General features: G+C 41.4%; 1 protein-coding gene across 5 annotated transcripts in view; it reads left to right on the top strand.

The window, feature by feature from the left end:
• drp2 (dystrophin related protein 2) overlaps positions 1 to 27,314 on the top strand; it is a 200,856-nt gene that overhangs the window by 141,244 nt on the left and 32,298 nt on the right. For all 5 annotated transcript variants that reach the window (XM_053878675.1, XM_053878677.1, XM_053878672.1 and 2 more), the window contains 7 exons: positions 2,386 to 2,532; positions 9,488 to 9,566; positions 11,615 to 11,675; positions 13,941 to 14,002; positions 16,605 to 16,679; positions 20,899 to 21,100; positions 25,595 to 25,680. In XM_053878675.1, coding sequence (XP_053734650.1) covers positions 2,386 to 2,532; positions 9,488 to 9,566; positions 11,615 to 11,675; positions 13,941 to 14,002; positions 16,605 to 16,679; positions 20,899 to 21,100; positions 25,595 to 25,680 — 712 coding nt within the window. The remainder of the gene's footprint in view (positions 1 to 2,385; positions 2,533 to 9,487; positions 9,567 to 11,614; positions 11,676 to 13,940; positions 14,003 to 16,604; positions 16,680 to 20,898; positions 21,101 to 25,594; positions 25,681 to 27,314) is intronic.

The raw sequence follows: 27,314 nt of genomic DNA, 5'->3' as shown, positions 1-27,314 counted from the left end.
GAACTGGATATACGCAGTCATTATGTCACACTTCTGAGTAAATGAGTTCCTTTAAATACTTCATTTTATTTAATGTACGGAGGGGTCCGCAGTCTTCCCGACTGTAGGCGTCAGTCCCGCGGGTGTTGATGTCGTTGCCAGTTTGTCCCACTTTCACAGAGCTCTCATCCATTTTAAATATTGAGTGTGTCACACTGACGCTCTTCACTCTTCACGCATACAAGATGAATCCTTTATAGATATTGCTATTGCCTTCTAGATATTTTTTTTTTTTTTATCACAATCATGTTTTTAACTGGCCCAGCATTTTAGAAAAAGATGAATGCTAAGGATGCAAAGACAAACACTGGAGGCGGAATAGACTTTATATTTGTGATCAATATTGGGGTTATGCGTCGGCAGGAATCTGGCAATACGATACGATTCACGATACAGGAGAGATACGATTCATTTGTTGTATATTCAGCTTTGTAATAATAATAATAAAAATAATAATAGTTGTTAACAAGAAGCACTGCAATCTTTTGTGCATGTTTCTTTTTTTTTTTTGTTATGAACTCAATTCAATGAGATCTTCTGTCACATTTCAGGTACAGATTCGACCATAACAGCAGTTAGCTTACCGGACAGCAACGTTCTTACCCAAGAGATCTCATCGTCTGTTACTAGGTGCTGAAGGGTTGTGTTTGCTTTAAAGCAACAATGCGTAACATTTAGACATAAGTAGATTATTTTCATATTTCCTGACATGACAGGTTTCAGTTTGAACAGTCCAAAATCCCAGAGTCAGACTCTCCAGCTCTCTGTTAAACGCTTTCTTGGACTATGTAACTTTCTCTGGGTGAGCCGCCCGGAGGTGTGTTCTATATATTCTATACATCATTTATTTTGGGAAAATACATCAAAAATGAAATTCACTTTTGTCATTAATATGCTCATGATTTCTGGTTATGTTAGGCCAGCAGAGAAGGCCTTGCCTTCCCTTGCGCTGACGGTCCGCCACTGTGTATGATGGGTGTTTCTCGAGTCCCTTTACAAGTATAAACTTGACAGTGTTGTGCATGATAATGTTTTTCACAGTTTCACAAATAAACATGGGATGTGGGGCGGGACCGGAGAGCTCGCTTTATGACAGTTTGCAATTACACTCGCCAAGAGCAAATGTTCTCAAACTACACATAGCTGCTTTAAAACACCTTGGAAAATCTTAAAAGCTATTTTGCACTTATATTTTCTTAGACCCCTAATCTGTATCGAGGTTAGGAGTTAGAGTGCCATCTATTTTTATTAGCTAGAGTGCCACCAACTAGTCTGTGTTCTGTAGTTGAACTTTTCCCCTAAAGAGAATTACATTAGGAGCAGCAGCAGTTGCACTGCATTATGCAACATATGGTCGGTGTGGTTGGACTCCAATGGGCATTTACGAACAAATGTCTTGAAATGATGTAACCGGCCATACGCTGCTGTATCTCGGGCTGATGTGGCCCACAAGCCTTGAGGTTCAAACAAACTAGCTTCCTGGTTTCCAGTACTCGGTGAAAGCGACATTCAGGAAATTGTCCCTCAGGTTTTGGACCGTGATGCTAAAAAATATTATTATTATTATGGTTGTTGTTATTGTTCATAATAATAATAATAATAATAATAGAAGCATTTTGGCTCTCATTTCGAGCCTTGTGCTCAGTTTTACTCATGAGGAGGAACAAAAGCCAGTGTTTTCAGACAAGGTGTAGACAATGATTTGAGCCTGACAGACGATGACAGGCTCTTGAAGTTGATGAGGTGACTCAGAGAGGGATTCCTCAGCTGGAAAGATGTGGTTAGACAAATGGCAGGTCATTGGTTTAGTCATTATCAGGCGCCCAGACGCTCATCATTGCGAGGCAGGCCTCATTAGGAGAGAGGGGCTTCGACAATCACGCCAAAGGTTTGGGTCCCGCCACTGCAAACCACGGCTCGGTCCCTGAGGGCTCAGCTGCTCTGGTGGGTTCTGTCTCTCTGTCATGACATGCATGAAGGAGGCAGGAAACACACGTGGTGACTGATGACTGTGTTACTGCCAATTTAATTTGAATAAATAGCTAAAATGAAAATAAAACTACAATGAAAAAGAAACTGTGAATCATCCTCAGAATGACACGTCTCAAGCTGTTTCCAAGCGAACCTTCCAGTCAGAGACGATGTGAACTCATAAATTCATATTTTTCTGTGAAGAACACATTTTGACTGTGAATTAAGAATATGAAGTCGCCTAAAAACAAGCTGCCAAGGTGAAACTAAACACCAAATACACTTGCGCCTGAAGCCGTCTGGATTAAACTGTTACCTCTGAGTTACATCACATCTCCTCTCAACATTACTCTCCTCTCATTTTGAATCCTGCAGCTATTTAAAGAGGAGTTGACCCAAGTGAAGGAAGGCATGAAGCATATCAACGATCTGGCTCACCAGCTGGCTATCTCTGATGTCCACTTGTCCATGGATAACGCTCGAGCCCTGGAACACCTCAATAACAGATGGAAAGTGCTTCAGGTAAACACAAGGATCTTTGTTGTCACCCTGACTTTGTCAGACGCTACAGACAAACAAAGGAATGGCTGTGATGTGGAGAGGGAGATTTCCTATTGTCTTTTCCCCCCTCGCATTTAACATTTGGAGAGTATGTTGTGTGAAGTTATTACCGCAGTTATTGCAAGAGGTGAAATGAATCTGGTTTATGAGTAAATTCCATGCACAACCCAGAGGTCCTCTCTTAGTGCTCACCCGCTCGCCTACTCTTCCCACAGCCCGGCATCGTAAGGGGATACATGGTTGACCCTGCCAGAGAAATATGCTTGTCTCAAATATTAGCTCGACAAGTAAAAGTATACTTACTCAGCAGCTACTGCAGCTATACAGTAGTAATACGTTAAATATTATGATAAAACCAGGAGTGACATTTGGATCTGTTTGGTATATATATAATATATATGAATGAATATATATATATATATATATATATATATATATATATATATATATATATATATATATATATATATATATATATATATGTGTGTGTGTGTGTGTGTGTTATATATGTTGTCATTATTATTATTATTATTATTATTGTCATTGTTGTTGTTTCAAAATGGTCTCTGTCATGTATGTATCATATATATGATATGAAATAAAGTAATATTGTGTTCTTAAGGGCAAAAATAATAATGGCAACTCGGTATCAGTCAGTTCTTATGAGACATTTCGGTTCCCCCAAAGTACTTGGGGCCCCCTGGCAGTTTCCTGTGTTAGCATAAGGGCCAAAGGCAAATAGAAGTTCCTTGAATGAAGTCAAAGATGAACGCTTAAACTAAAACTATATAATCAAAAGCTAAATGAAAACAATGTAAATTGGTGCTTGATAACAGCAGGTCAGCTAAAATATTACAACTTGAGAAGAAAGGAATGTGTCTCAACAGTTTGCTCAAAAATAAAAAAGAGGCAAAAAGAATCCCATCTCTATTTTGGGGAATTTGTGAACTTGTAAAAGGGAAGAGCTCAACAAATGCGCAGTGTGTGATTTAGGGCTTATATAATATGGCTGGCTGCTGAAAGCCTTTTAAAACGCTCTCTGTAACTACTCGAGTGAGTTTTCTGGTCTTTTCTTTGAGGCTCACTTGGATGCACTGATGCATTATCCCTGCGTGCGCCAGTGTATCTCTGCAGCCCAGAGATTTACAGCACAGGCGGGTTTCTCATTAACCTTCCTGTCCACTCTCCTGCAGCCTCCTCCACTGTCCAACACAAGCTGATAATGTTTTAATTGCCACTCTACTGCGTCCTCTACTCTACATGCTTATTTTGAAAATCCATTAGCAACTTTCACCATATTCCTTCCACCTTTCATGTGGCTCCGTATCTCCACACTGGCCAAGTTTGTGAACAGACAAAAGTGGATGTTTTTTATCCTTCAAAAGTGCACAGATGTGACTGCTCTGTTTTTAAACTGCACTGTGACAGGAAGGATTCGTCTGTGGGTGCTTTTGATGCTCATTTACTAACAGGAGGTTTGTCAGCCATTTTAATAACATCTCCGATCACATATTTATTGGCTGTAATTTTCAAAAATTGATTAACCACAAATGTGTTCTTTAAATATTGCATTAGATTGGATGCCCTTTATTAGAAAACCCAACAATTCAATAACACCAGCCCCCCAAAGTCGCACATGGGTTTTATGTGTGTTGTTTTGGTTTGGTTTTCTGTGTCTTTATAGCTGTGAGCATGGGTTGTCAGCAGGGTGTGTCTGTGTGCAGCGCTGCACAGCCCTGTGTGTAATTGTTGCTTTGGTTTGCTGTCTGAGGAAAGGGCCGTTGGGGCGAAAGAAGACAATTATTAGTGTTGATTCCTTTATATATTTTGGTATTGTTTTAGCCTAAAGATTGCCTTCTGTGCCCTACAAATCATATTGCAGTGTAGCTTATCACTGAAAAAAACAAATTCATGTACATTAATGTTTATGTTTAGAACATAATGTGATGAAACTGCTTTTCAAAATTACGAAATAGTAGCTCCACTGAATTCATGTGTTAGGATGCTCACTTGCTTTATGGATGAATATGAAGAAATGACTTGCCACTTCTGGCCTCAGGGACATGTGCGCCTCAGTCTGCTGTGTTTTCAAAAGCACATCTTAAATACATTCTTTCTGCGTCGGTATAAATTGAATGGAAACTGTGTTGCAGTGTGTTCTTAAATTAGCATTTTGACATTTCAACAAGTGAAAGTTGGTATGACCCAAAGCTGAAGAAGAGGCGGAGGCCATGTTGGTGGATGAAGCGTGAGCATGCGAGCTGGTGGTTCATCGCCAGGTTGCCAGTTCTGAAAATATTGCTCCCATTGCAAGGAGCTGTAGTCAAACTGCTCTGTTGAGGTGATGCGTTTGAGGGGGTTGGAGATACTTGCTAGTGTTCTCACGTGTCAAGTGTCAGCAGATTGGCTCTGTTTTGGGGAGATTCACATCTGTGCTGATGAATTATGTTCATGATTGCTCTTTAAGTCGGTTCTTCCTCTTAATGAGATCACATCCATCTGCAGTTCAGGCCACGACGGTCAAAAAGGATTTTAGCAAGCAGTGAGAATAGGAAAGTCATTGTGTGCCTCTCTGCTGAGAAAGTTCACCCATAGGTCAGTTTGTGCTAAATCTTTGATGAACTGTGTAGCGACAAGTGGGCCCTGTCTCTGAGACTCAGCGGGCGGCAATTTTCCCCGAGTATCATCACTGTTAAAAGCTTTTCCGCCCTCGATACCGGTTATTTTGGGCTAAACTGCTACTTCTAGTGGTGGATGTGGAGTTCAGGGACAATGTGGAAGAAGGAGTGTTTTATATGTGATCAGAGGAGCGTCGTCGAAGTTGTCCTTCACAAACATATATCGCTGTTATCGGTTTGAGCGTTAAACATTTCACGCTAAATTTGGAAGTGTTTAGCAACAATATAAACTGCAGATTATTGCCTCATTTCACTTTTTAAAGGTCACAAATCTATATTTATAATTCATGTGTGTGGCAAGAAGTGCCCACCTGATCTGTATAGAATTCCTACAAATGCATATTTCATGCATCATTTTTTCAGCATCAATGTTACATTCATACTTTATAAATGATCTTTGTAATTCTCTTATTATCTTTCCCTGCACGGTCTCAGATCACACGTATGCGTTTCGCTCTGTAGCCTTGCGTTGGCTGCTGTCTCATGACACTGTTGCTAATGTTCTTTGACATATTTAAGCTCAAAAGTTAGTTCCTTTATGAATGCATATCACATATGAAAATAAAAACTGTCGCAGGCAGTTTGTGTGTGCGTGGGTGGGTGTACAGGTGCTTGCTAGGAACCCAGGAGAAACATCCAAACAAGCATCCTTTCAGAAGTTTCTAATGTTTCAAGTCACGGCAAGATGGTGTGTGTGAGTAACCAACTCTAAATTTGGACAAAAGAAGTTAAAGGACAGCGATTGCTAATGAGAAGGCTGAAGTGTTGTTTTGATCCACGGTGAAAGAACAGCTGGCTAAATATAAATCTTCATCAAAAAAGTCTCAGTAATGTTGCATCAAAGGTACAGTAACTGTTAAAGACAATGCTTTAGAGTTGTGCATGTTAGAAACAATCCGAAAATACACAGTCACAGTCTACTCGACTTCTTATAAGTTGTTGCTGACACTTTCCACTTACACATGGATCACATGCCTTTAAATGCATTTAAATGATACTGGATAAATGAGGCACCGGATGCATTTCTAAATGCTAAAAAAAACCAAACTATATGCATTTGCAAATGCAGCACCTTCAGTGATGCTGTCCACTACTGTTGTGTGCAAGACCACCCCAACCAAGACCGAGACATTATCGAGACTGGAGAGTACCGAGACCAAAACCAGAGCAATAGATTTGGAGGTCGAGCCCGGGACAACACCAAGACAGTACATATGAGGAGCCTCAAACTCAACCACAAATGAGCTGCAGTGGGGGCAGGCACACACTGGTTAACCAGCCAGGTGTCAGCTGAAACAAGCTGCACCTGTCTGACTAGTCTTCAGACACTGTACTGGCGTTTGGGTATCCTACTGGTTAGTTGCCGCAAAAACTGGCACCTACTGTGGTCCTTTTATGGATCAGTTTGAGACCCCTGGTAAATATCAAAGATTAAACACAAGAAAACTGAATGATAAAGTCAGACACCTTGTTTTAGCAGTTATTACTGTGCAGCTTTCTCTCTCCATCTCAAATTGTTGTTGTTGTTGTTTTTATTATTATTAGAAGCTGAAGTGAAAGAGTTCAAGCCTGATATCATAAAATTAATAGTAGACTGGCAAAATAAATGCCACCTGGAGAGGACGTCTCTGTGTTACTTTCTATGTCTTACTGTTCAGTTTTGAGCAACATCCTTGGATCCTTGGATGGACGGACACATCAAAGGTCTTGACACAACTAAAATGGAGTTTGTGTTGTCGTGTCACATGTCATTTAGCATATCTTTAACCATTCTTCCACACTCAGAGCAGCAGTTCAAATAACAGCATATGGGATTGAACACATTTTCCCTGCGCCTTAGTTTCATCTCAACACCAAATATTCTATTATGTACTTCCACCACAGCCAGCTGTCGTCTCATTCGCCCTCATTAAAATAAAGAAAAATTAATAAACCTTTTTATCTGTCTGCTGGCCTTTTTGGCTCTTCATTAAAGTGACAAATGTGAATCCTCACCAAGTCCTCTGCCCTGCTGGCTACGCTAATGCCCGTCCCAATGTAGCGGCTAATTTGATTTGTCGATCACGCTTAATTTGGCCATTTGTTTTCCTCACGGAAGCTCAATTGTCTGCGTAGCAAGTAAAATTAGCCTGGTATAATACTGCGGGATGGGCTTCTCTCCCACAGCTGTGTTTTGCTGTAGAGGAGTGACATGAAGAGGCTTATTTGTTATTGATGCTGATGATTTATTAGTTTGCATTTATGTGTACGATATGTAGAAGAAGTAGGCTGGGACTGTAGCGTGTAATTGATTTATTACAGGAAGGAAAAAAAGATGCAAATTAAACAGATTATTTGTGCATAAACTCTCTTTTTCCAACCAAAAATTCCAGCTGCGATGCATCATACAATGTGATCTCATAGCCAAAACTTCCTGCAAAGCAGGCTAAAGACTGCGGCGCTGGACAGAAAAATGGAGTTTAAACTAAGTACAAAAAATGTTGTTCTGTGCATTTAAAGCTGCAAAACGTTTTCATGAGTGGGGCACTGGCACCTTTGTTCAGAGTCAGTACATCTGTGGACATTGACAAACAAATCATACCTGAACGACCTGAACCTTTGTCAAACAATGATGATTCACCTGATCAAAGTATGTGGTTGACACTTTGATGCATAAATATCTCCTGAGCTCAGAGGAAGAAGTAATATTCAACACTGAATGTGAAAGGAAAAGCTGTGCTACGGGCCATTTTATACAGCTCCTGTGGATCGCAATATGTTGCGTTTTACAGCAGGTGATTTGATTTGAAAGGAACATCCATATATGTGTTTAATATTGATGGTCCTGGCCTAAAGCCGAAAACTGAGGATGAATTTTGGGAAAGCTGAGTCATGGATCTATAAAAGTGCCCTTCTGGAACACTATTTGAAATGAGTTTGAGATTGGGAACAATTTTTATTCATCGACACTGAAGCCATGATTTAAGTGAATTATTATAGTAGAGGCCACCTAACCCGAGGCTGAGACCAAGACCAAGAGGGTCAGAGTCTGAGCGAGACCAAACTGAACACTGGGCAAACTACCGCTTTACTGCCATGAAAGTGTTTCAGTTCTTGATTTATTTTGGACAATTATTTTGGAAAAACTGACTGCAGTCTGTTTTGAAGCAAGGAATAAATATGTGTGTCAATATGAGTAATAGATTTGTGGTCTATATAATCTGTATTCAGCTTGGTCTTTGTCTCTGGCTCACCCTCCTCATTGGTTTTGGTCATGGATTTGGTTTTTGTATGCTCGGGTCTCATACGCAACTTGGTCTCGGGTTAAGTGGTCTTGACTACAGTACTGATAACTGAAGTTATTAAGGATTAAAATGAAGTGGAAACACGCGCATTATAATACATTGTGGAAGTGGACATGAATATGGGGGTTTTCTGTGTGTTGGTTATGGAAAAATTCCATAACATAACTTCTGGAACTAGTTGCACATCTGGTTCTGCCTCCTTGTTTCACTGTCATATTGTTTCTTGATTTTTTTTTTTTATGTATATAAAAACAAATGAAGAACATGAGGCTAAATGAGGAAAAAGATGAGATGCTGCCAGAGGTCTGACCGACCAATGACCCGGTGAAAAAAGGAGTTTTGGGAGCAGCAGAAAGTGTGGATGACACCCAAGATCACATGGCAACCCTTACTGTCCAGTGTTGGGACATCCGGAAAGGAAATTAGTTGATAAGGCACAAATGTTTCTCAAATTTCAATTCAGAGTTAGACTATTTAGGCTTTGAAGAGCATTAAAATTCCACCTGGCAAAGCGGAAACATACATAAACAACATAAAAATGCTCTATAAAAGGCGTTTGGTTTGCATTATCCACATTCTGCACTGAAATATTGCTAAAACGTAGCAGCACATTTTGCAAGTTCTGGTATCGACAGTATAGCTGTTGCACATCGGCACACCACCGTTTCCTGCATGATGACACATTCTCATTCTTTTTTACCTTGTGAAACGCAAGACTTGTTGATCTAGTAAATCCCCGAGATTTCATCTTTGCCACCTCCCACCTGTGGCTCTTCAAATACCTCCAAAAGCTTTCAGGAGGGACAACAAAGGAAAAATCACAATTTATATTCCACCCTGTCTTATGGTGAGGAATCTGGGTGTGCGTTTCTGAAACAGAGATTTGATGGAGAGCAGGATGAATGGAATTCTTCCCTTTGATTCAACAGTATGTGTGAATCTGTGTGTCCTCAGGGATCTATAGAGGAACGACTAAGACAGCTCCAAGATGCACATCGTGACTTCGGACCAGGATCGCAGCACTTTCTCTCTAGTAAGTGACTTCCACTTCTTATTTTGTGCCATGCTGCACCAAGAACCCACCGACTGAAGAGGCATTCAGATTAGGCTTTGTGTTAAACAGTCTTGTTTTGATATGTTACAGTTTAGTGATCTTCTTTGTGTGGAGGATTTGCCAGACAGTCCAGTTGTCACTGTCAGCTCACAGTTATGGCAAGGCCATGTGACGCACTTGTTTCTCTACATCACAGTGAGATAGATGTTAAAGATTGCTGTGTGTTCTGTAGCCTGCTGCTCCTCCAATACTCATTAAAAGTGAGAGAGAAACATTCCCCGCAGTTACCACAGAGAGCTACAGAACATGTGTAGTGTATGTTTCCATTCAGTTAAGCCTTGTGTTTCTTAACTTCTCTTAAATCACACAGGAAATATTTTAGACTACATTTTTTGGACTAAATGAAATCACAATATCATGTTGAACTTTATTATTACTGGCAGTAAATTAAATAAAAAGCCATTGTGGCACAAGCCCTGTGGATTTCATTGTTTCATGAGTCTAAAATGAAATTGATAAAGACTGAAAATGCTTGATCGAGTAGTGTAAAACTTAGAATTCAAATTGAATCTTTCAGTAGCTTTAGTCATGTTTGCAACAGAAAAGCAGTGAAGACTGAAGCTGTTTTGCAGGAGCCTTTTCGTTCTTGAGCGCCATCCTCTCCAGAAAGTATGCTTTCACACAGGCATTAGAGTGGTGCGGGTCACGTCGCTGCTGCTACACAGGATTGCTGAGACTCTCTCCACAAACGCATAATAGTGAGCGAGGAGGCAGCAGTATGTATGTGCCCTTCATCACTGGACTCTGTCTCCAACCACTATAGAGCAATTTTGAGTTTGAATACTAGTTAAATGAAGGCTGAGACCCAGTTCTCTCTGTGTGTGATGTCTTCCAATTTTTAATCTTACATCTATTCCCTGTTCTAACAATAGTCACTCTGTAATATCTGACGTGATTGCTGCGTGTGTGAGTGTTGATGCTGTTATGAACTGGAGCGCCTCAGGTTGTGTCTCAGCTCTGATGAATTAAAACGACTTCACAGCCATCAATGGTGAAAAATACATGGCACGTGTTCACAGTGTGGGTGACTGCAAACACTGCACTTGCATGTGTTAATAACTGAAACCTTAAGTCATTTGATAAATCATCTAACAATCCAACTGTGACTCGGAGTCTGAGTAACTAGCTAATGTCATTATTAAGACTTCCATGTATCGAAATAATAAATAATAAAATAATTTAATACTACAATCATAAACTGTGTCTTTAGACGGAGCTTTGTTTTGGTTCTGCTTTCACACGTTGTGGAGTTGGGACTGAAATGGTTCCAAGAACCTTTTGATTTGGTTCGAGTTCTGGAACCACTGAATCTGTTAATAATTTAATCTTGTTGTCTTTCTTGTCTGGAATAAAACTGTTGTGTTTTATACAGTATTGTTTGTACTACTGGGATCATTTTATATTTTTTCTCTTTAAGCTGTGATTCATATTGGCAACATGCTCGTAGCAGAAACTGGAAAGCTTTTTCAGAGACAGTCATGAACCCGAAACTCTTCTCCTTCACCATTTCGGAGAGTGACGTAATGGCAGCAAGACTCAATCTCAGCTCGAGTCTTACATTCCTGCAGCACATTATCACTTCATCAACTATTAACACGTTTCCATTTGAGCCAAACCTCAGAGCAATGCAGTGATCTTGTACTCTCTGGATTTCCAAGTCTGAGCTGAAATGCAAGTTTCTTCTCTTTTCCATTTGTCGCTCTACCTCTGTCTTGTTATGTACATCTGCTGAGTCAATATGATGGGACTGCACTGTCGTCCTGCTTCCGTAAGCACTTTTCTCTTTTCATCCTCAGCTAAACCCTGTGGTGGTGTACACGCAGTGGTACTATCTTCAGCCAAAGAAACACCTTGTGGACTGCTGACACGGTTGATTGTCCCCTTTGTGTCACCATTCTACCAGGGCAGCCCCTTCCAAACGCCTGTTCAGTGTACCACGAAAAATATTTTTTGTGTTCCTTACGCAGGTTCTGTGCAGATACCATGGGAACGAGCCATATCCCCAAACAAAGTGCCCTACTACATCAAGTAAGTAGAAACACAAAGAGTCCAATAGTGGAAGAAAGTAGTTCTTCCGTTAATGCTGTTTGATGGAAACATATTTTGTGACCTTAATAAGATTAAAGAACAATGTTCTGAATTGAAGAAAGCACAGTTTCTTTTACACGTATACAGTAGCCAACCAAATACATCACGGTAGGAAATGACTTCTGCCTTATCCTTTATTTATGCCTCGCTTTTAATGGATCATTGCCTGACAGATATTCATGGTGGTGACATTAAGAAGAGTAGAAGAGGTCATGCGTACGATTTGGTGTCACACTGTAGATACCAAACTAGTGAGCTAAAATCATGCTAGGAGACAAATTACAGTCCAAGTTGCTGGCCGTAAAAAACGGATATTTATTGGGCAGTCTGTTACTGATAGTCCAACCAGAATGTGAGACAATACCTTCTCACTTGCGGACTTTGACGTCCAATGTTGACGCAGAAGTCTGTTGCATTTGTTGATGTTCCAGATTAAAGTTTGGAGTTACACCAAGAATATGCGGTGATGACCACTTTAAGCTCTCACCAGGACCTTACAAGTGATGTTGAACTGAACACTCAATCACTTTTCCATCTTTCACTGAATTACGTTGTCATCTACTTTTTAAGAGGTTTCCATATTAATTGTCAACATTCACAGCCTCTGTAAGAGATCAGGCTGTCGATTCATGGAGCCTGTACACACCTTCAATATCACCAGTTTTTGGTACACTTTAAATCAGTGCTGAATGTAATTCTCAGCCAACTGTATGTGCTTAAAACTCGGACACAAAATAAAATGACTTTGGTCCGACAAATGTCATAAAACACGGGTATCGAATTCAACAATGCAGGACGTTAAAAAAAGAAAACAGAGCTGTGTGTAGTGTGATGATGGGTTCACTCTTAGTCAGTAATAGAGAGGGCAACATGTTCAGAATGCTGGGAATAGATGTGCCTGGCAGAACCAGTCGGGTTGATGGATGTGATAAAGGAGGATATGAAGAGGACAAGTGTGACTAGGGAGGGTGATCAAGGGTGGGTGGGGCTGACTCAACGTGGCAAACCCTGATGGGAAATGCCAAAAAACCAGAGCTGCCCATTAATAAACAATTGCAGACCAGAGATGGTCCTCTATTTTTAACAACATGGAAATGGCCACAAGTGATGCATATCCCGATTATTTTACCTCAATTTAAGAGGTGAAAGAGATTAAAATAATACATCATTTCCTCACCCTTTCTGGGTATGAAGCTCATTACTGAACTCTGTGTGAAATCTACTGAACTCTGAGCATGAAAGGGAATTGTGTTGGGATCTGCAAGCGTCTACTATGCCAGTTATGCCTCATGATATATCTTGACTGCTTCTCAACTCCTAACAAATGGGAGTGGCTTTAGAGAAAACATAAATGAGCGTACAGAATCTCATAGGTTTTAGGTGAATTCTCTGGTCAGTTCAACGCCAGGATGAGAATAAGCTGTTTTGGCTTAAAGAACAAATGTCACTGGGTTGTTTGTTGGTTAAACTGAGAGCCACATCAGTGCTTTCACTCCAGTGAGCTACTGATAAAAACTGTTTGCTGAACCACACGCCATTTTATTTTTAAGTGCTCTGGATTATTATTTTTTTTTATCAATGAACCATGCACATGTGCACGTGTCTTCCTGCTTCTAGAATCTATTTTCTTCCCTGTCAAAGTTTTGCCGTCCTCCATGGCTAATTGTTTCCAACAAAACCTCCTGGCTCTGGTTTTAACCCAATAGCTCTTTATGGACTGCGCAACAGAATCAATGGAGGTGTAATTAGTATCAATGCAGCATTAAAGTGGCCAACAATCAATGAACAGCTGAAGCGAAAAGCATTTTTGTACGGGCCTTGAAAGCCGTCTTCCTCTGGTTCCTTTTTTTCTAATGATGTTTCTGCTGTTGGTATTTGCCTCACGAGTTTTTTCTCAGAAGCCATGTCATTATGTCGGCTGTGCCTCCAAGTGAAGGCTTTTAAGCTCCTGGCAGAGTGTGTTGTTAGGAGGATAAAAATGGAGTATTTGAACGTCAACTCTTATTGTATTCGACACATGCCTGTTCTCACTCTCCTGCTGCTGCCCATCTCTTTCACTTTTACTTAACTACTTTGTGATCTGGCAGCTGCACCATCAACCACATGACTGTCCCAGTCTCATTTGTGCTCCACTTTTGCCTTGAAGTTGAAGATGTTTGTCCTCAAAACTTGCCTGCTTCAAAAGCTTTTCTCTCTCTCTCTCAGCCATCAGGCCCAGACCACGTGCTGGGACCATCCAAAGATGACAGAGCTGTACCAAGCACTGGGTGAGTAAGGAGACAATTACAGACCCCATGTGAGTCGAGAGCATTCCTGCCAACTCAGTTGTGACAGCGCTCAGATTTTGCTTTCAAGGCGCCTTCACTCTGCTTGTTAAGACCCAAATCCCGGGGGACGTCATCTGTAATCTCATTAACCTGCGGTGCCCTAATTGTCTGCACTAATTAGCCTCTTGCTTAACCTTTATACGTCGCGATATGAAGTTTTGTGTCTGAGTTTTTAAAAAAATAGACTACAGAGAAACGGTTTCATTGGGGAATCAGTTCATATATTTAGTTTAGCACATCCCTTCATATTGTCGAACAGCCCAAAGACACGTTACAGTAGGATGTTGACATTCAGAACTGAAAATGCAAGTTGTTGCATTATATATTTTTTTTTATCTTGGGTGGCATGGAGAAGCTGCAAAACAAACTCTTACTGTTCCACAGAAGATGCTTCTCACTTATGTGCATGCCAAAATCCCTTGTTTCAGATGGGTCACTTGATAATTATTGGCGTTATAAGTTTACAGTGAAGAAATCATGCGTGAAATCTGTTTCTGTCTGGCTCTTTCTCGGAAAACGCAAACTGGAAACTGTGCATGTCGCTACCGAGGCAGCAACAATTTGTCAGGAAAGCCTCGGCAAAACAGTCAAGAACCATCTCTGAGCTCGATCCTGATTCTGAAAGCTGCACTTCTATTCCACAAATCTGCCTTTCCTGATCATATTTATTGATCAACAAACATTCAATATATTAAAATGTGTGAGGAGCGATCGGTCTAGAAGGAGATATTGTGATCTCTTGAACATGCAACACGGTACTTATCAAACTAAATGGTTCAATGACTTGGATTAAAGCTGGATGCTGAATTCTCACAAAAGGCACAAGGAAAGTATGAACAAACGAAGTACTGTGCAGCAGGGCAGGCTGTCGGGGGGAAGGTCACGGTCTGCTGAAATACCGAAACTTACTCGCTCTCGAGCGTTTGTGTAAATGTAAAACGAATGCTGCTTTTAATAGCAGGTGGTTATGAGCCACTGAGACTTTTAATAACAAGCGGATCAAGCCGTGCATTTGTGGATGAGATCAGCATTCAAATATGATTTAATGATCTTCACTGAATGTGTATAATGTATTCCAAATTTTATTCACCATCAATCGTCTTGAAGTCATTTTATTTCAGCGGATCATTGTTGCCTGAACTCACGCATGCGCAGCTGCTCACTGGCTCTCAGATATTGAAGTGAGACTCTAATCTAAAAAATATTATTGTATTGTGTCAAAATATAGCGGATGAAACGATGACCGATTTTGTTCAGAAGGATCTCCATTATTTAAATTCAAAAGTGCTACTGATAGATTTTGGACGTGGATCCCAATAATGAGGAGAAAGTCGATCACTATTATAGATTGTTTTTTGTGTCTCGGCCGCCCAATAATGCTCTCATGATGTCACCAGTGCGCCTCCTCTGTCTGCGTTCTCTGCGCTGTGGGACAGTTCTTACATGATCAGTAGCACAACAAGCTCTACTGTCAACATTTTGCTGGCATATACTGTGACATTCGCGAAGCAAAAACTCACCTTTTCCTCATGTACACGGCAGCACAGAAACGTTTTCAGAAAGCTTTTAGTTTTTAGCAATGGTAGTTATTTGCTGAGAAAGGCAGCATTTTGGTGTTTACAAGAGGCCAAAACGCTGTTTACCTTAATGTCTGGCATCAGCCTAACCACTTGTGAGTGCTTTGTGACTGGCGATGGGCTGACTGCAGCGCCACACGGCTTTCAATGAAACTGGCGCCACAATCGACTAGGCTTGCTGCTCATCGCTTTTTACAATTAAAGTCAAGAAGAGGCTTTGGAAAGTTAGCTATTCACTGTAAAGCAGGACTTCCAAGGTGAAAACAAAGGGGAAAAACACAAGTACACATCATTATAGACCATTACAGAAAATGGATACCAACAGTCAGAAAAAATATTTGAAGAGCTTGCCACCTAAATCAAAATAAAACCGGAACCTACCGGTGCTGTAAGATGGATATTTTCAAATTATTCATCTGCAATTGCAATAATACCTCATTATCTGTTATCCACTTTAAAAAAAAAACAGTTTCCACGAGGCATTGTAGTTTATTCAGAGATGAAGTTGTGTGTTTAGCATTCACTTGGCCACAATACTGCTACTACCCTCTTAAGGCGAGAAGTGCTGACTGAACAACACCCTTGTTTTAGGATCAAGGGCCCAGATTAATGGAGTAAGTGGTTGCTTGCAGCTTCATTTTCCATTCCTGCTGGGTTATAGCCAAAGTCACTCGATGTTGTAGCAGATGGAAGGAAGTTTCCTCATGAGGGGGTGAATACAGTGTGACTGTTTCCTTAATGTTGCTGGACTGCATCTGAATACACAACATTTGTATCCTCCCTGTCCAGAGAAGGATGATGCACTTGCATCTCTAGATTGGAACACTTAGATGATAAATGACACGGGGGGTGAAGAGCCCTCACAGCTGTGATGTTCAGGATGCATCGCTGTGGGGTGTGATTGTTCAATCTAATCATTTCACTTCTCCCTCCTATCGCTTCCCATCTCTCTCTCTCTCCATTAGCGGACCTGAACAACATCAAGTTCTCGGCATACAGGACAGCGATGAAGCTGCGTCGGGTACAGAAGGCTCTCAGATGTACGTACCCAGCCGTCTATTCTATTTGTGTCAGCAATGCTGCAATGTTGCTAAGTGCTCTGCTACCTGCCGGGATACCAGTAGATTGCACCCATGGGAGTGAATATGAGTAGAGTGGATGGACTGTCTATGGATTCACTTCAATATTGATGGGAGATAGGGTTTTAAGTTAATTATAGAATTGAAAAAAAAAGTGCTTTAACATTTACTGGAAAGGAACACTGAAAGTAGCTTTTTGAGGTCACATTTTCTGTCAGAAAACGGCTTATTGTTAGTGTGTTCCAATTAAGTAAAATAAAATAATACATTAAAGTGAAAGTTGGAGGTGCTAAGTAGCAAATACTGACTTAAAAAAAAAGAGCACAAATGAATACAAATCGAGCATCAGCCAAAAGAATTTTGAACCAGTCTGCTGTGTGAAGGGAAGAAGACAAACAGGTGAGCGGGTCCGCTGTGGTCTTGCCTGCACATCTAGATGTCCTGACACCTACGGGTCCTGGAGGGGTGGAAAGGGACAGCTGATCACATGCTTGCTTGGAGGTGAAGTTCCTCAGTTGATGCGGGACGTCCTTCTGCTTCTGGGCCTTCTTCCACGATGAGACTGATGTTTCATCCCTCACTTCAAGTCTCAGGTGAAGAGGGCATTCAACTACATGATGTCTGCTGTGGCGATGCTGAGGCTGAGCAAGTTGGGGTGGGGGTCACTCGAGCTTTTCGTAAGTCCACAATCATTTCCACTGCTGGTTGTTCTGGTTGTCTCCTTCGGAGATACTGTAGGTTGTTGAGATACTGTAGTTGCATGAGGTCCAGCTGTTTGTGTACAGGGATAAGAGCAGGGGAAGAAAGACAGAGCCTTGAGGGGTGCTGCTGCTGATGCTAGTTCTTTCCCCAGGTTGAGTGTTGCATGTCTGACAGGAAGTTGATGATCCATCTGCCCATAAAATTACGATATATATATATATATATATGTATATATATATATATATAGACTCCTTTACGTTCTCTTGAAATACATTTAAAAACTCCGTTCCTTCTAAAAGTGTTTCCTTCAAATTTGAGTGGACACTGGCACATGTAAAAAAAATGTTCACCATTTCGCCTCACCACAATAGTTTCATTAAAGAAACACATGACAAACAAATTCTTCAGACCAATCTGGCTGCTATTTATGACACAAATAAGAGACGATTCAAACTCTTTCTTCAGTTCCATGAAGTGAAAACAGATGCCCACCATAACACCTTCAACGGTTTAAGTGAAAGAGCAAAGTTCAGTAATACTTAAATTTGCTTTTCACACTTGTCGCAGGTGTCTTCTTCACTTTGTGATAACAGAACATGAGTTCAACAAGTATTTGGGCTTCATTGCTGGAGTTGAGAAGGTGGAATATTTTCTGCTTAGCAGGCCTTCTCTGTACATGCCGCATTGGCAGGGCTGAGCTTCATGGTCTCTCACTCTCACTCTAAGCGATTAATTTGTTTCTCATGTACCTCACTTCATCTGACTGCAGTTTCCATCCCTATTCTGTCATTCACATCGTCTTCTTTCCAACCTTCCACCCCCGCTATGCCACATCAGAACAGGCTTCAACTCACCGAAACACATCTTATTCATTTACACCACAACAATCTCTCTCTTTATAAACCAGTGATACAAAAACACTTTCCTTCTTTTGTTCCCTCTTTTTCTCATGACATCACACCTTCCTCTGGTCTCCTGTCATCTCAAAATGTAATTGCTAGTCTCCTCGGTAAGTGGAGAAACCTCAGTTCTCATCGTTGCCTTTGTGAATGATTGAGCAGCGGCGTGTAAGAGCTCATCAGAATTACATTTTTAGAGCATGCTACTTCCCTGCTCCTTTATACCTCATTATCATGCTTTCCAATTACCCCTCACAGCAACGGACACCCTTTTAGCTCCACTCGTATGGGCCATTAAATTAGTTTGGAAGAGCAAAATCGAATTTGTGTCACCCTCTAGAAACATCTGGTCGAGGTTAAGTGGGGAATGGGTGAGTAAGATTCACTTTTGCTTCCATCTGCTGTGGCGAGGATCCTGATATAAACAGGGAGAGATCCAATATTACCAGAGGGGGCCTCGTTTTCTGAAGATGACATACCTTTGTTTTGTGCACCGAGTCTAATGGTGGACTGTCTGTACAATGTTAGCAAGCTTAGCTTTAAGGCCTTTTGTTGTGATTTCTGTGCCAGTGTTGCTGTGATGTGCTGATGTCGAACGTAAGGGTTCCAAAGAGGTGGAAAATTTCCAGAAGGTTTCTGGAAATATTTTCCATGGGAATTAAGCTGGTGATATCTTACGTCCAAGCACAGATATAAACTGACTGGAACTGGGAAAACCCAGTCGCCCCCAGATCAGAAGAAAGAAACCCCATGTATGGATCATAGTTTGTGTCAGCACAATCCCTGCGCCTTCTCCTGGATTTGTCCCTCAGCTGGGTTCCTCAGTTCAGGTGCTTATTTGTGTGGCTAGGATCAGTGTAGGATCACTCTGTCGGTTACTCCTGGAGTACTGGTTACTGAACCCATTAATCTGCCTCAGTTTGGGAAAAATCTACTCTGTAAGTGTAAAATCTGGCAGCAACAAAATACATTTACACCCACTGAATAAAGATTTCATGATACCAATTTCAGCCTGAAATAACTTCTATACTATGTATGAGACATGAAAATTCCACATATCCATGTAGATGATGCCTGTAGAGCCATCTACAGTATGTGCAACCCTTGCTCCAATGTGGCCTTGCATGTTTGCAGGTGCATCATGGGTAACGGCCGGACGGTGCACTGGTCTCCTCCTTGATAGTGGTTTATGCCATATAGGTATTGGGAGAGTCACTGAATGTCCTCTTGAGGCCACTGTTGCTGGGAGAACCACAAGTACAGGTGCACAACCACTCGAGAGCTGTTCCTTCACATTGAGAGAAGGTGGTTGAGGTATCTTCTCTGGTGCTTCCTGGTCACGCCCTCTGAGGCTGAATGCACCTCTATATTAAAAGCCTGCGCCTCTTCGCCCGGCTGCTGCATGACTTGCGTGGGTTCTTTGCTCGAAACATTTTGAGCGTTCTCTCCAATTATGCTGCTGGTTTGATATAAATTGCTCAACATTATTCTCCTTCATTAACAACAAGCCACTAAGTAGTGATACTTGAAGTGGAGTAGTGGTGGAGAGCTAGCAGCTTGAACTTTCTAGTGAGTGAAAAGAGTCATTCGTGGCTTCATGGCTTTTCAGACGTTTGAAAGAAGGACCTCATGCTGGGTTGCATCCTGTTCTTCCTTTTTTTTATAATAGACTGTTATTTCACAGGAAATAGCAGGCTAGGGCCCTGCTACAATTTTCACCGCAGCTTTGCTAGCGCCTACAGTTGTTCCTCATCTCCCAGAGACACTGAAGTTGTGGACAGAATGCTCACAGAAGCTGATCCTCTCCTCATCTGCTCTCCCGGTGATCAGCTGCATGCTTAGATTGTAAAGTGTAAAGTCTCTTGACTTGACAATTTGTTTATTCTAGACTCAGAGGTGGTACATTTTTTCACATGAACATCAAAGGTACTGATATCATCGCTCTTGGTCTCCCAGAATCTCTTGAGCTTCCAATTGAAAAAAACACACAAATATTCTATCTCCTTTCTCAAGTTATGATGATTCTTGAAAAAAAAAAAAAAGCATTATGTTTATAAAAAGTGTGGAAGAATGAATTTTGTTTCACTTTACTTATGCATTCTTTGCCACTGTTTTCTAAGTGATTCTGAATTTTCAGGGTGATGAAGTCACTACACCATATACCCATCCATCTTTTCCCCGGCTGGGTGTTGTGGCCAAATCCTGCAGCCTTTTTTTGTCAACAGTTGTTCATGAAAGTGGATGTGGCAGCTGTAAATGTGAGCTCCAGTGGTGCTCACCTGTGGCAGCTGTTACTCCGCCTCCTAACTATTCATGTCTTCCACTGTGCTTCAGGACCCTGGTCACTCAGCAAAGCTACAATTCAGTGACTATTTATTCTCTCCAGCAAGGTGGAGCACCTCTAAGATTGTCACTTATCAGGGTCGTCTTATTGTTAAGAACCACACAAATGTGCTTCCAACCTGAATGTTAGACTTGTGCTCGATTGACAGTGTGATTTAGAAGGGCTGGTGGTAGCGTCATTATGTTGAATGCATATTCAAGAAACTAACAAACTGCTTGCATTCTGTGCTCTGTAGTGGATTTGGTGGCGCTGAGCAACCTCGTGGAGGTGTTTCGGGAGCAGGACCTGCAGCAGGCGGAGCATGTGATGGACGTGGTGGAGGTGATCCACGGGCTCACAGCACTGTACGAACGACTGGAGGAGGAAAGACCCATCTTGGTCAACATCCCACTGTGTGTGGACATGTGTCTCAACTGGCTGCTCAACGTCTACGACAGGTGCGTTCACTTGTTGTTGGAGGGCCGGGATGTTGTACTCATTGTAAGCAGATTTTGGTAGAGCAAGGCTGAAGTCCGAATTGCACATCAGTGGTGAAGCGATAAATCAATCGTGATTAACAGAATGAAATATTTATATTGCAAATGCTGACTTTCTCTGGAGTCAGCTTAATTTCTGTCTGATAAACAAAGACATTTTCCCTGTTTCCAGCCAGGTTTTCTAAACTGCTTTCAACCCAAGCTGCTGTGTTAACAGACGGTATTGAAAGACCAAACATGCCCACTTGTATTCAGTTCTAAAGACATGTAAAACATGTAAAATAAGGATTTTTATTATTATTATACCTATTTAATAATGTTTATTCCATTAAATTGAGGACATGAAGCAGATGGTAGGACTGGGGTGGATGCACAAAATAGGTCAGAGTGGTCTGATGGCAGACTTGTTTGGCCAACCAAAGACAGCAAATACATCTTTTTGTTGGTTTGTTTTTCCTTCATTTATTTGTTGCTTTGTTTCTTTGTTTACCAGTTTTCTATTCTAATTTACATTTACTGTATACTTTTACCAATCAAAACCTTTCATTTATATGTGCTTTTTCCAATTTCATTATTGGATTCTGTCTGTTCTAAAATGTATTGGCCTATTTTACATGAGCAGAGTTTGCTCTTCAAACACTTTTTTTTGCTGTTGCTGTTCAAATATTTATCCTAAAAAATGTTAAAACCTAAAAAGACAGTCCAAAAAAAAGGTTTCTCACCTCAGGTGAGGTTGAATCCTAGAACAATTTGACTCTGTCCTGAGTATCCTCACATCTGGAAACTCTGGTCCTTATCTCAAATGTGCTTCTTTTTACAGCATGCAATTATAGAAGAATGAAAAACAAACCCTTGTGGCAAGCAACTAAATAAAGACTCATCATCTTCTCCTGAATTATTTGGATGTTGGATACAAAACCTTTGACATGACTGTATTCCCGTCTACATTCAGCATTACAGTTATATATGTAAAGCACCCTTCAACATTGTATTCAAACACTACAATGAGCATTTACTCCAGTTTACTATTTAAAGAATGTGCCCCGTGCCGGCTGACAGCCAGGCTGCAGATTGATGTAACTGGTTCACTGCCTGGTTGCACAGTCATCTATAAAGAGCTCGACATAAGCTCCGGTAACAATGTCTAGGCAGAGGACCAACCATCCCCTCTGAGTCGCAGCAGAAACAGAAATCCTCTTCTGCATCAACACAGGCCTTGCCTTCCCTCCTGAATGACTCTTTTTCTGGACAGACAAACTCTGAGAGTAAAATCCAAGAATTACCTCCAGAGTGCTGTACATTTTTCCGCCTGCCTTTTAACTACTTGAAGTTAATGAGTCAATTAGAAAGCCTCTGCATACACTTCTGTAATTGCCTTTTAGCTTTCCGATAAATATCCACGCTGCATTTGAATGAGACGTCTGTTTTTGTTTGCACTATTACTGCATCTGCATTATATATCACTGGGCTTGTGTGCGTTGCTGCTCCTGCAGCAGTGACTCACGCTGTCCAGCAGTGACGCGTCCCCTGAGGAGCCACGCTGGGCTGCATATTGACAATGGCATGCAGCTCCAAACACGGGGTGTTTATGATACGCGCTGACAGTTGGTTGGCCCTTTCCGAGCGTGTTTTTCCTGAGTGTCTGAGAAACTCTCTAGAATGAAAAATCACCTCTTTTGGATATTCAGGTTATGTTCCTTTGTTACCTTGAAATGGTGGTTATAATGATGAAACACAACACCGTGAAGTTGAAAGAGAATGGAATAGCAAATACATACATAGGAGAAAACCAAGAACAATACGGCGAAGAAGAGGGTGCTGACATGGTGGAACCAGTGACTGAGAAACGCCTGCCATGCTGAATGCTTTAGGCCCTTGTGGTCCTTTTGCCTGTGTTTACATACATGACTCTAAAACTGATCACACTGAAGTATAGAGCCACTATGTATTGCTCTGAGTATTAGATAATGGGGTATGGATGTTCCAGAGCTGAGCTGAACTGAGGGTTGCCACAAAATACAGTAAGAGACACGTCACTTCGGCGCAGAGTCGGCCCAGCAATTACGAGATCTAAGTGGCGACTTAGACTCAGTGGCTTCTTTGACTTAATCAACCATCATTCAAATATTGAAGATATATTGATCTTTATGTAGTAGAAGTGGTGGTACTAGTAGTAATTGTAGAAGTTTATTTCAATCCCAGATCAAACAACAACAACAACTCTTTCACGAATAGCTGAACAATTTCATTATCAGTGAACAAATAAGTTGAAACGTATGAGAAGTTGAATCCCTCCAACCCTCAACTACCCATCAGCTTTCACCAAAACTCAACATGTTTAATGTTATAAATGTAATATGTACGAGCTCTGCGTCGACAGTCAACAGTTCTTGGAGGGTTTGCAGCATCAACGCTCTCAAACCTGACATTGTTCTGGTAGATTCAGAAATGTTGTTGTCACTCAGAGAGACACAGAGCTGGCAGTGCTGTGGTGCGCTCAGGACATCTCCAACTGAGAAACAAACCATGACCAGTATTAGTTCAGTAATGGTTTGCCTCATTTTAACGTCAAATACGGGATGTATTTGACACGCTGTATTTGGGGACATATTTGGATTCAAGTGTTAAACCTGAAAAAGCTTTGTTTTTCCACAACTGAAACTCAATGACATTGTTCAGAAGCACGTTCCCCTTCTGAAGAGACAGGTCTCATCCACTTCAAGTTGGAGCATGTGGTGTGACCTTTTCCAATGCTTTTCAAAGCACAATTGACTAGAGTAAACATCAATGTACTTGAGTGGAGTTAAATGCAGTATTTTGGAAGCTGAAACTATGGACTGACTGTCTAATTCCTGACTGGGAGATAAGATGAGCTTGACACGATCACAGCTTACTGACACTTGGTTATACAACCACGTTTTGTCGGAAGGCCAAGTGCACTTCACCATAGGGTTCCAATTAAATCCCTCACTTCAAGACGTCTACAGAGAAAAGAACTGTACATTTGGAGAACGCTTTTAAGTCGTTTCCTGAATCTTGAAATGTATACAAGAAGAAGACTCTTGAGACAGGAGACTTTCAGACATTTAGTTGACTTTCATGTCTTTTAGAAAATGCTGTCAGAGGTTTTAGTGTGAAAACTTTATCTACATGGTCCTCAACGGTCTCCGAAAAGTACCAAATGACATCATTTGGGTCAGGAACCGTGCACAGTGGACTGATGGAGATTCACCTGAGCTCTTCAGTCCCTGTTTGTTTTTATTTCTGCTCGGTTAAATCATCACACTGAGTGTTCCCCAGGGAACTGACCTTGAGCAGACAGATGTGTCCACTGTGGGATATGTCCCCCCCATCTCTTCCCTGCCTCCCTCCTCCTTCCTTGTGCGCCTCCACCTGACACATGCGAGCACCTTTGTTTATGTGCAGTAACTCGGCCCACCATTTCTCGCTGTAACTCACTTTGCAACTTATTTAGTTTTCTGTTTGTCCTTATTCCAGCCAGCACGTTGCCATGTGTGTGCAGTTGCAAGGTGATGGTCCTCTTTGCTCTGTCAGGGTACAGTGAATTCCTCCCCAGTCATGTGACTCCCTGTAGTCTTATACAGTATATTCTTTGCCAACTCTTCCTTTTCATTGTTGCCCCTGACAAAAGGACTTTATTTATCAAATGTAAACAATTTTATATATTTTTTATCTTATATGATTAGATATTTTTTTCATACCTATCCTTTTTGTTTTGTCACTTTTTTTTAACTCCTTCCCTGGTTCGCTTTTTTTTTACTACAGTGTTTCTTCACCATCAAACTGTGACTTATTTTTTCCTGGATTCAAGTGAAAAAAAAAAACGGGTTAAAGGCACGATTTCACTGACTATACACTAGTTCAATCCACTTTAGTGATTCAAATGAGTTTCTAAAAAAAGCTTCAATAAACTTCAAATTAGTTGCTGAATGAACAGTGTTTTTCTCAAGCTGCCTGCCGTCATGTGACTTTCAAGGTTGAAGTCTCTGAAGACGATGAAATACAAAGAGCAGCGGAGGAGTATGAAGCTATGAAAGTCACAGTCTAGGCGTCTCAGAGTGAGTGAATACTTGTGTTGCCACACAACTGTATTACGTGTGTCAGCTCATTCTCCAGTCAGGTGACAGCCGAACATGTAGACCACATCTGCGAGTGTTCACCGGGAGGAGGGGGTTGCAATCGCTCCTTAAGGCAGAAGCACATACGTTCATATAATCCCAGCAGTGTCTTCAGTGACTGGATGCACTTTGAAACAATTTCACACCGTTTCAGTGACCTGGACTCCTCTGCGCTGACCCAGTTAATGCCTGCTCTGCTTCTTCCTCCAATTATTGTCAGATAAACTACCAACACTCAGCACACCGTCATTGGAGATTACTCACAGTCGAACCCGTCTAACCTCGCTGCCACTTCTCTCTGCTCCTTTATCTCTAGCGCCCGGAATGGTAAAATGCGCGTCCTCAGCTTCAAGATGGGCCTGGTGAGTTTGTGCAACGCAGACGTCCAGGAGAAGTATAAATGTAAGTTTGAAAACTTTTTTTATAATCTCTTATGCAAGTGGACAGCAAAAGCATTCCATTTTGTTCTTTCAGATCAAGAACCTTGATCAAATCTGAAGGTTAATTTATCATTTTTGCAATTACAGTTTTCCTCAGAGGTGGAGAATTGAATTTCTACCTCAGATCCTGAAGTGCTGGATCGGTAATCTAATCTTTTAAAAAGGAGATGTCAAATTTGGAATTACAACTGGCTGAGAAGTTATTTTCCATTAACATACAAAACTGCAGGGGTCCTCTGTTCACTGCTGAAAGAGCCACCAGCAATGTTTCTTGGTCCACCACAACTGGACCATGGATTCAATGTTCAGCAAAGCAACACACTCCTGCTCCAAAGCCGTCACATATTGAGGATCGTCCAGTGTTGGGCGAGTTTGGCAGCTCTTCTGTGTGGAAGCCCATTCTCACCAGGCAGGATAAAAATCATTTAACACCTTCTTAAGAGGTACTATGTACTTATAATCCAAGAGGAACTATAATTATTTGCTTTGGTAATTTCAGGTGAAATCAACAACATCAGTTTCTATATTTTGTTGATCGTGTAAGAGTACACTAATGACAATATATAAATAACAGCAATGATATTTAACTTGCGGGTCTGGGCTTCCTAGACTTTCTAACACTTAAACAAAAGGTGGGTTAAGGGTTGCAGCGGCACTCCGAGTGCTCTGCTCTTTCACGTCTTGGTGTGTATAGTATCTCATGTGATCAAGAGCATGACTCACTGTTCCCAAGTCACATACAGTACGATATATACCAAGTAGCATCACAAGTGATGCGACAATGCCGGCTGACCATCACCCTAGGCGCCATCACCCCAGACATTCAAACGCTGTAACTGCATGTTGGACACTTATTCAAATCAAATGCGTCAACTGACACAACCCATCCTCACGCCCTTTTTCAATATAGTCTAAAAGAATATGCCCCAGACAGGGGGTGCATTGCACACATCACACTGGGGTGCATGGAGCATATCACATGGGGGTAGAAAAATAAAGCGTTGCTGAGCGCAAAGGGCAGCATGCCCCTTTTTTTTACGTGATGAAGGCTGCCTTTCTTGTCAGTATAATCTCCCAAAGTCAATATATAACGCCATGGGAGTGAGGTTAGGATGTGTTGAGTGGCAAGACTGTCAAGGTTGAATGTAAAATGCTTTGTTGTTATGCTTTTAAGAGTGTGTTGACAGAAATGTTTATCACTTAACAAGTTTCAAAAGGCTGTAACAGGAGTAAACTTCATGGAAGACGAATGTTTAAATCAAGTTCAAACTGCTGACCAAGCATGGTGAAGAGCACAGTGGGCTGTTATTGAAAAGGCCGTCACAGGTGCGATTCCTGCCTGAGCCAGTCTCGGTATAATGCAGGTTCGTTCATGTTTGAGGTTGGGATTGAAGTGGAGGAGTGTCCTACAGTTTTAAACAAGGAGACGAATGTCTCTAAATTGTTTGAGCGGTGCATGCCCTGAAACGGACCTGCCGCTGACCCGGGCCACTGCCATAGCAAAGGATCAGGACCCAGCACTCCGGACTATAACGGCAGAAATCTCGCCGCTCGCAGCAGAACTGTAGCTTTAGCTAAAAGCGCACGTCACCCGCT

Source organism: Synchiropus splendidus, chromosome 11, assembly GCF_027744825.2.
Source record: "Synchiropus splendidus isolate RoL2022-P1 chromosome 11, RoL_Sspl_1.0, whole genome shotgun sequence".
Taxonomy (NCBI): Eukaryota; Metazoa; Chordata; class Actinopteri; order Syngnathiformes; family Callionymidae; genus Synchiropus; species Synchiropus splendidus.
This window is presented reverse-complemented; position numbering and strand designations above follow the sequence as displayed.